At 41.3% G+C, this 9,986-nt stretch overlaps 1 protein-coding gene across 1 annotated transcript; it reads right to left on the reverse strand.

Annotated features, from left to right (window-relative positions):
* Nucleotides 1-3,818: 3,818 nt before the first annotated feature.
* Nucleotides 3,819-4,854, reverse strand: LOC139194742 (uncharacterized). Its single transcript, XM_070819648.1, has 2 exons — nt 3,908-4,854; nt 3,819-3,852 (listed from the first exon to the last, which is right to left on the reverse strand). Exons 1-2 carry the CDS (start codon nt 4,852-4,854, stop codon nt 3,819-3,821), a joined length of 981 nt encoding a protein of 326 aa, XP_070675749.1.
* Nucleotides 4,855-9,986: the final 5,132 nt, after the last annotated feature.

Consider the following 9,986-nt stretch of genomic DNA (forward strand, 5'->3'; position numbering starts at 1 on the left):
ATCATACTCCGTTGTTTAAAAGAGTAAAAAGGTCGTACCCAGTGCACAAGTGCTCCCGCTTTACGCAGGGTCTGGGAGAGGTGAATGTCGGCTAGCTTTACCCCCATTTAAGGAGAGGCTGCTCCCAAGTCTCGAACCCGAGACCTACCGCTCATGAGCGAAGGCACTTGCCATCGCACCGTTGTTTAAAAGAGTATAACAATTAAATTAAGAATGAAAATGCATCATAGCCTCATTATTGAATTTTGAATGTCTATATTTTGTATTATGTAAAACTAAGTACAATGAAAGCTCATATAAATGAGCGGAAGAAAGGAAAAGAAAACAGAAGCCGAAAGAAAGGGAGGACAAGCAGAAAACATGGAGCAGAAAACATGGAAAAGTAAAGGTGAGGAAAACATGGAAAAGTAAGAAAACATGGAGCAGAAAACATGGAAAAGTAAAGGTGAGGAAAACATGGAAAAGTAAAGGTCACCATATACCCATGCTTTCTTCCAATACTCCCCCTCAAGCTGGATCAAAGGGATTAATTGATCCAAGCTTGAACAAAAGACGTTGAAAATCAGCAGAGGGTAATCCTTTTGTGAAAATATCCGCAAGTTGATCATGACTGCGCGTGTAGTGAGTGTCGATCACCTTGGACTGAACTTGATTTCTGACGTAGTGACAATCAACTTCAATATGTTTAGTTCGCTCATGGAATACAGGATTCGATGCAATGTGCATCGCGGCCTGATTATCACAGTGTAGGGACATGGGTTGTTGATGAGGAAAACCTAAAGTCAACAGAAGGCTTTTGAGCCAAATAAGTTCACAAGCAGTGGACGCCATAGCACGATACTCTGCCTCTGCACTAGAGCGTGCAACAACACTTTGTTTCTTGCTTTTCCAGGTAACTAGGTTGCCTCCCACAAACGTACAAAACCCAGTGGTAGACTTGCGATCGAGAGAATTGCCTGCCCAGTCAGCATCGGTATAGCCTGAGATCTGAGTGTGACTATTGTTGCGCATAAGAATTCCTCTACCAATGGAACCCTTAAGATAACGTAGCACACGATGAACAATCTTCAAATGATCCATGCTTGGAGAGTGCATAAACTGGCTAACAATGCTGACAGTATATGATATATCAGGACGTGTGATAGTCAGATAAATGAGTTTGCCAACCATTCTTTGATAGTAACTTAAATTGGGAACTGGATCACCGTGAGTTTTTAGCTTCAAGTTGCTATCCAAGGGGGTACGAGCAGGCTTGCAATCTGTCATTTTTGCTTCGTGAAGAAGATCCATGACATACTTACGTTGGTTGAGGAAGAAACCCTTGTGAGAGTGTGCCATCTCGATGCCCAGAAAGTATTTGAGAGTGCCAAGATCCTTGATAGCAAACTTGTTGTTGAGATACTGTTTAAGAGCATTAATCTCTGACATATTATCACCTATCACAATTAGATCATCAACATAAATGAGCACAACTAGTTTACCCACTAAGCTGGAACGAACAAATAGGGAAGAATCCGCAATACTTCGACAAAAACCAACCCTTTCCAGAACATGACTGAGCTTGGCATACCATGCACGTGGACTTTGCTTGAGACCATAAATGGATTTATGGAGTTTGCACACCATTTCTGGATTGTTTGATTGAGGATGACCTGGGGGTAGCTTCATGTAAACCTCTTCTTCAAGTTCACCATGCAGGAAAGCATTTTTAACATCCATTTGAAAGAGAGGCCATGCATTGTTAATTGCAACCGACAACAATACTCTAACAGTGTTCATTTTTGCCACCGGAGCAAATGTCTCTTTATAATCGACGCCATAGGTTTGTGTAAAACCTCGAGCAACCAAGCGAGCCTTATTTCTTTCGATTGTGCCATCTAAATGAAACTTAGTTTTGTACACCCAACGACTCCCCACTGCCTTCTTTCCTTTTGGAAGTTTCACTATAGTCCATGTGTTATTTTCATGGAGGGCTTGAAGCTCCTCTGCCATAGCATTTCTCCACTCACTGTGAAGATTGGCTTCTTGAAAACTTTGAGGTTCTCGAGCTTCATTAATGGCACTTAGGAATGTAGCAAAAGAAGATGAGACTTTGCTATAATCAATAACATCAGTCACGGGATACCTGGCAGTGTAGGTCACATAATCATGCAACTTGGATGGAAGTTTCCTCTCTCGTGCAGGATTGTGACGAACTGTAGGAGATTGAACTACAGGTATTTGAACAACATCATGGTTGGAAGGATCACTGGAGGGTGCAATGTGAATCTCTGATGAGGAAGGGTTTTCATCTTCAAGATGTTCCACCGAGTGAAGGTTAACATCATCCGGCACATGATCACTAGGAATGCATGTTGCATCTTCTCCGTTTGGATATGGAAAAGGAAATAAGTCCATCAAATGCTCCCCATGTCTAGAGTAATCCAGTGATTGTGAGAAGTAAGGAACATGTTCTTCAAATTTAACATCCCTTGAAACAACCATTTTTCTAGTTGTTGAATTATAGCACTTGTAACCTTTTTGGGTAGATGAATAACCTAGAAAGACACATTTGGCAGCCCTTGGGTCTAGCTTGTCACGATTTTGAGTTTGAATGTGAACAAAGCATGTACACCCAAAGACTCTCAAATGGGAAAAGTTGATCTTTCTATTTTTCAAGACCTCATAAGGTGATTTAAAATTCAACACTTTACTAGGCAATCTATTGATGAGATATGCCGCAGTAAGGACTCCTTGAGACCAAAACTTTTTAGGCACATTCATGTGAAACATAAGAGCTCTAGTCTTCTCAAGTAGATCTCTATTCTTCCTCTCGGCCACCCCATTTTGTTGAGGTGTTCCAACACAGCTTGTTTGGTGTAATATACCATGCGTGCTCAAGTAGTGTGACATGTTATGAGACATATATTCTGTGCCGTTATCTGATCGTAAAATATGAATTTTTGAAGCAAATTGGGTGGCCACAAGTCTATGAAAATCTTGAAAAACTTCCATCACTTCACTTTTAAATTTCAAAAGATACAACCAAGTAATCCTTGTGAAATCATCCACAAAAGTTACAAAATATTTGTATCCATCAAAAGACTCTATAGTTGGTCCCCAAACATCAGAATGCACAATTTCAAAAGGGTTACTAGCCCTAGACAAAGAGGAAGTAAATGGTAATCTAGTAAACTTAGAAAAATGACAAACATCACAAGGACTTGTAACTTTGCACATATTTGGGAACAAGGTGGATAGAACTTTTTCAGAAGGATGTGCTAGGCGTTGGTGCCAAAGTTGTTGTTCTTGAGCTAAGCTTGAAGTGACTTGAAAAACCTTGGGAACTTGAATATGCTTGGAAAGATAGTAGAGACCATTTAACAAAAATCCTTCACCAATCATCTTCTTGGTGACTACATCCTGAAAGATCACATTTTTGGGAGAGAAAATGGCAAGACAATTTAATGAGTTTGTGATCTTGCTAACAGATAAAAGTTGAAAAGGGAATGAGGGAACATAAAGAGCCTCAGACTCGACATCACTTGAGATCAAATGTATTTTTCCTTTTCCCACAACCATAGCATTTTTTCCATTGGCAACTGACACTTGGGATGGAATAGAAAATTTTTCAAATTTATGCAAGTTTGTAGACTTGTTAGTCATATGATCAGTGGCTCCAGAATCTATAATCCAATAATCATGCACATTACCAATGTTGAGAGCAGTTGAGAAGGAGTGTAAGATACCTGGGATGTCCCTTTGTACCACGCCTTCATTTCCAGCCAGGAAGCCAGCAAACTGTCCTAGTAGCGCAGTTTGATTGTTGTCACACTGATTTAGTGGTCCTTCACTATCTCCAAGACCTTGTTTCTTGTGAAGAAACATAGCAAACTCGTTGATCAGTGCAGCTGGATTAGTGGTGAACTTCAGTGCTCCATCAGAAGAAGTTGTGGCAACATGATTTGCCTTGTAAGAAGGGTTGTACGAGCCTTTCGAGACACCTTTGTTATCCCTAGGAAACTTTGGTTTTAACTCTGGATGAAGAATCCAGCATCGATCTCTTGAGTGCCCACCAGCATCACAATGGCTACATTTTAAGCCAGTTTTCTTTCCTTTGTAGCCTCTCTCCTCACCAAGTTTTTGGTTAGAGAAGTAAGCCCTAGCTTCTGGTATATTTGCCTTCATGTCCATGGTCATGACTTTCCTTCGAACCTCTTCTCTTTGAATTGTGGCACACACACTTGAAAAAGAAGGCAGGTCGGGATTCATGAGGATATGACTTCGAAGATCTTCGAATTCAGGACTCAGACTTGCTAGGAGTTGGAATATTTTGTCTTCCTCGGCTCTTTTAGTTAGCACAGCAACGTCGATGGTGTGTGGTCGATACACATTCAGCTCGTTCCACATAGTGGTCAGCTTTCCAAGATGTTGCACAAATGGCTTTCCTTCCTGTTGCAAACCAGCAATGTCCTTCTTTAACTGAAACACTCTAGCCGCATTGTTCTGATTTCCATACATTTCCTTGAGATTTTTCCAAAGAGTCATGGAGGATTCAGCATAGCTAAAAATTTCTGCAATCTTACGATCCATGGAATTGAGTAGCCACGACATGACCAACTGGTCTTTGCATAGCCAAGCATCATACTCCGGTGAGGTAGTCTCAGGCATTGGAATAGCACCATTAACATAACCAAGCTTTGATCGTCCTCCCAGAGCAAGAGAAACTGCTCTCTCCCATGGAAGATAGTTAAACTCATTTAGCAAGACAGAACTAAGACGTTGATTTGGGTTGATATCAATATCTGAGTGTGGTGATGGTGGAGTAGCATGAAAGCCGTCTCCTTCCAAATTTACTAAGATTTCTTCAGCCATGATTGAAGGACAAGAAGCTCACAAATCCCTCAAGAGAACATCACAGAGACAGGCCGGTTAGGGTCACTGCTCTGATACCATATTGAATTTTGAATGTCTATATTTTGTATTATGTAAAACTAAGTACAATGAAAGCTCATATAAATGAGCGGAAGAAAGGAAAAGAAAACAGAAGCCGAAAGAAAGGGAGGACAAGCAGAAAACATGGAGCAGAAAACATGGAAAAGTAAAGGTGAGGAAAACATGGAAAAGTAAGAAAACATGGAGCAGAAAACATGGAAAAGTAAAGGTGAGGAAAACATGGAAAAGTAAAGGTCACCATACACCCATGCTTTCTTCCAATACTCATCAACAGAAAGTCATAATAAAACTTACTTCCTAATCCTTGGACGCCCCGTACCATCACTGCAGAAGGCATCGACATGCATCATCACATATATGGGAATTATCTTATCTCGGGAAGATGGCAATATCAGGGACCTCGAATTCTCTCGTGCATCCATACTGCAAACAACAAATCATCTAATTATCACACAGACACATTTATACAATCCAATTTGAACATTCAAAAGCAATAAACTAGCTAAGAAAAATTCTCGTCAAATCGATTAATGGCATTCGTGTCTAAATTTCATTGTTTTGAATTTATCAGCAACCCAACTGAACCTAGTCAAGTATTCACTTCAGTAAACTCTACAGAAGCTGAAAATTTTTATAAATTTTCCTACATTTTCTCGGGAACCAAACAGACCGTGCAACTGAAAAGAAAACGGAAAAATACTGTAATTGTGTGAGATAAACCTGAGAATACTGTTTCCGGCAAGGGATGGGCTGCAGCGAGTGAAAGGGCCTTTTTTAAAGATGGGAAGGGTCGAAACGTTTCATAGGATGTTTCGGCGGTCGGGCTTGTCGTCGAAACTGACTTCTCTGAACAGAAGAAGCTCCTCCTCGCTGTTGTGCATTTGCAGACGACTACCATTGTCCGTCATTGCCATCGAGCACAGAGAATCTCTCAGCGATAGAGAGCAAATCTCAGTGTTTGTAATTTTCATTTGCAACTGAAATGTACTGACTGAATTTGTGTGGGGTGGTATTTTTGGGTACCTATTTAGTTTTGTGGTGAACACATTTATTTCTACTTCTCACACAACACTTATTAATTTATGTCATTTCTGGTTAGCTCCACCGCATGCTGTTGCCCAAGTATATTCATATCCAGTGAAACCCAAATCCGTAAGTTGGCTGGTTTCCAATGCATTACAAAATCCCTCCATTTGTCTATCGATTCTCAAATCGCTCCCTTCCTGTTCATCCACATAAAACTTCATTAAAATCCCCCACACAACACCAAGGTAGGGTTGAGTTCGTATACAAACGTTCTAGTAATGACCATGATTTATGGCGATCACTTCCCGTCAGAAACCATAGAAAATGTCAATCTCCAAAGCTCTCTATCCTCTAACCCACCGACTTCCAAGTCTATATGGTTAAGAGAATACGTTCCAGCGAGAGATTGGCCCCTTCCTTCCACATCACACATAAACCTCCCGATCGTCCTCTACTAGGTACCGTGAAAATAAAATCAAACTTTAATTGTGATTTTAATCTCTCCGTATGCTCCACTAAGTTTTTTGTTTCGCACAAAAAAAAATCACATTGGGATCTTTTGAGAGAACTAGTCTCTTCAGTGCTCGAATTGCCCGGTGGTTCCCAAGCCCCCGACAATTCCAGCCTACACAATGTTAGGAATGTCGGTACTACAAGATAGAGAATGCACAAGGTAAAGTAGAAAATGGACGCCAAGAATTTATGTGGTTCGGCAATTTATGCCTACGTCCACCAAACAAGGAATCTTCACTATATGAAAAAGATGAATACAACAAGAGTAGTCTTACCAAGCCAAAGACAAGGCTTGATGGATACAAGAAAGTATAACACACACTTTCTATCACTCTAAACTTCACTCACACAATGTGTAGTGGAACACTCTCACTCTCACTCTTGTAGTGGAACTCTAGCTTTGGACTTGATCCTTTGCTACTCACTCTTAGTTCTCTATTGGTTACATCACACCCATATTTATAGGTGAGGGCTTGGCATTCTACTAGTTTCTAGTTCCTTCTTCAAACCTCTAGTATAGAAAAATCTAGACTAGCCACATACTTGTAGCTTCTAGATCTTTCCATTTGCAACCAAGGAAGCTAGTACTCTCTAGCTTCTTCCATCAACTTAATAACATGCTAGAATTGTCTAGCAAGCTCCAGCCTCATCTCTTGCTTACTAGAATAATCTAGAACATTGCTCATGGACTGGACCATATACCAACAATCTCCCCCTCCAGTCCATGAGGGAGGAATTCCGATCATGACTCCAAGTTACCTGGAGTTCATCCCAGCAGCTTTAATGCAGAATTCCAACTTTGATTTTGTGACTACCTTTGTCAACATGTCTGAAGAATTATTATCGGTATGAATCTTCTTCAGCTGCAGCAACTTTTTCTCGATAGCGTCTCTAATCCAGTGATAACGAATATCAATGTGCTTAGTGCGTGAATGATATGTAGTGTTCTTGCTCAAGTCCAGAGCACTCTGACTATCACAATAAATGCCATAATCACTTTGCTTCAAACCCAACTCTTGGAGAAACTGCTTCAGCCACAACAACTCCTTGCATGCTTCTGTAGCGGCTATGTATTCAGCCTCGGTTGTGGACAAAGCAACACACTTTTGCAACTTGGATTGCCAAGACACGGCTCCCCCGGCAAAAGTGAACAAGTACCCAGATGTAGATTTTCTACCATCCAGGTCACCTCCCATGTCAGCATCTGTAAATCCTTCCAAGATTGGTTTGGAACCGCCAAAGCACAAGCACATCTTAGAAGTCCCCTTCAAATATCTGAGAATCCACTTAACGGCTTCCCAGTGGTCCTTCCCTGGATTAGAGAGAAACCTGCTCACCACACCTACTGCATGAGCAATATCTGGTCGTGTGCACACCATTGCATACATGATACTTCCTACTGCTGAAGAGTAGGGAACAACTGCCATTTTCTCCTTTTCTTCATATGTTTTTGGACACGACTCTTTGCTCAACTTGATATGATTGGCTAAAGGTGAGCTTACCGGTTTGGCTGCTTTCATGTTGAACCTTTCAAGCACCCGTTCAACATACTTTTCTTGTGACAGCCACAACTTCTTGGATTTTCTGTCACGAATTATCTCCATGCCCAAAATCTGCTTGGCTGGCCCTAAGTCCTTCATGTCAAAGGACTTAGATAACTCTTCTTTGAGCTTTTTAATCATAGAAGCATCTTGTCCGACAATCAACATGTCATCAACATAAAGCAATAAGATGATGAATGTACCTCCAGAAAATTGTTTGATATAGACACAAGAGTCAGCATGAGTTCTCTTGTACCCATTACTCACCATGAATGAGTTGAACTTCTTATTCCACTGTCTCGGAGCCTGCTTAAGACCATATAAACTTTTCTTGAGCTTGCACACCAAAGTTTCTTTACCCTTGACTTCAAAGCCTTTGGGTTGCTCCATATATATCTCATCTTCTAAGTTACCGTGGAGAAATGCAGTTTTAACGTCTAACTGCTCGAGCTCAAGATCCATGCTTGCTGCCATACCAAGGATAACTCGAATGGAAGTCATCTTCACCACCGGTGAGAAAATCTCATCAAAGTCAACTCCTTTCTTTTGACCAAAACCTTTGACAACCAAACGAGCCTTGTACCTTGTCATGTTGTCGTCTCTTTTCAATTTGAACACCCACTTGTTTTTCAATGCTTTCCTGCCCTTTGGAAGCTCCACCAGCTCATAGGTATTATTCTTTAATAAGGAATCCATCTCTGACTCCATTGCCTTCATCCATTTATCACTGTCGTTATGAGCTCTGGCCTCCTCATAAGTTTCGGGCTCTCCATAATTAGTCAACATGATATACTCTGATGAAGAATACTTGGTAGACGGTCTTCGACTTCTGCTGGATCTTCTGACCTGATCTTCATTCTCTTGCGGGGCTAGAGGCTCCCCCTGATTGGATTCTCCTTGAATCTGCTCTTCTTGACTAGGCTCCCCCTGATCAGCAATCTCATGGTCTGGCACATCTTGATCAGGCTCCTCTTGATCAGCATTATCTGATTCTGCAGGCACTTCATTGACAGTTGCTTCAGGGATGTCATCGTGACTTTCTTCATCTGAAGCTAATGGATCAACTCCTCTGACTGCGCCATCTGGTTGTGCCTCTTTATCCGAATCCCCAATTGTTTGATCTTCATAAAAGACCACGTCTCTACTTCGGATAAACTTCTTCTGGTATGGGTCCCATAATCTGTAACCAAAATCTTCACCGCCATAACCAAGAAAGATGCACGGTGTAGCTTTGTAGTCTAACTTCGATCTCTGCTCTTTGGGCACATGCACAAAAGCTTTGCAACCAAACACCTTCAGATGAGAGTAAGACACATCATTACCAGTCCATACTCTCTCTGGAACATCAAGACCTAATGGTACTGATGGAGATCGGTTGATCAAATAGCAGGCTGTCCTTACAGCTTCACCCCAGAACTGCTTAGATAACTTTGCAGTCCTCAACATACACCTGACTTTCTCCATGATGGTTCGGTTCATTCTTTCAGCAACACCGTTATGTTGTGGAGTTCCAGGAACTGTCTTCTCATGACGTATGCCATGTTTTACACAATACTCTCTAAACTGGTGAGATGTGTACTCGCCGCCGTTGTCGCTACGAAGGCACTTGAGAGGTTTCCCAGTTTCCCTCTCCACCATGGCATGGAACTCCTGGAATGTCTGAAACACCTGGTCTTTGGATTTCAACAAATACACCCACACCCTTCGTGAAGCATCATCAATATAAGTAACAAAATATTTATTTCTTCCAAGTGACTCGACTTCCATGGGACCACACACATCTGAATAAACAAGATCTAACAAGTTTCCTTTCTTTGTAGATGGAACAGAAAAACTAACTCTTCTTTGTTTTCCGAATAAACAATGCTCACAAGAGTTTAACGACGTACCTTTGGCAAAGGGAATATGAGACTTCTTTGCCAAAACTTGTAGGCCTTTCTCGCTCATGTGGCCTAGCCTCTTATGCCACAA

This window comes from Malus domestica, chromosome 03, assembly GCF_042453785.1.
Source record: "Malus domestica chromosome 03, GDT2T_hap1".
Lineage (NCBI taxonomy): Eukaryota > Viridiplantae > Streptophyta > Magnoliopsida > Rosales > Rosaceae > Malus > Malus domestica.

Excerpts from the sequence above, each read along its gene's own strand:
- LOC139194742 (XM_070819648.1), bottom strand. The coding sequence starts at position 4,854 with ATGGCTGAAGAAATCTTAGTAAATTTGGAAGGAGACGGCTTTCATGCT. Across the intron at positions 3,853-3,907 it reads TCTTCTGATGGAGCACTGAA|AAACAAGGTCTTGGAGATAG; the intron begins GTTCACCACTAA and ends TTTCTTCACAAG.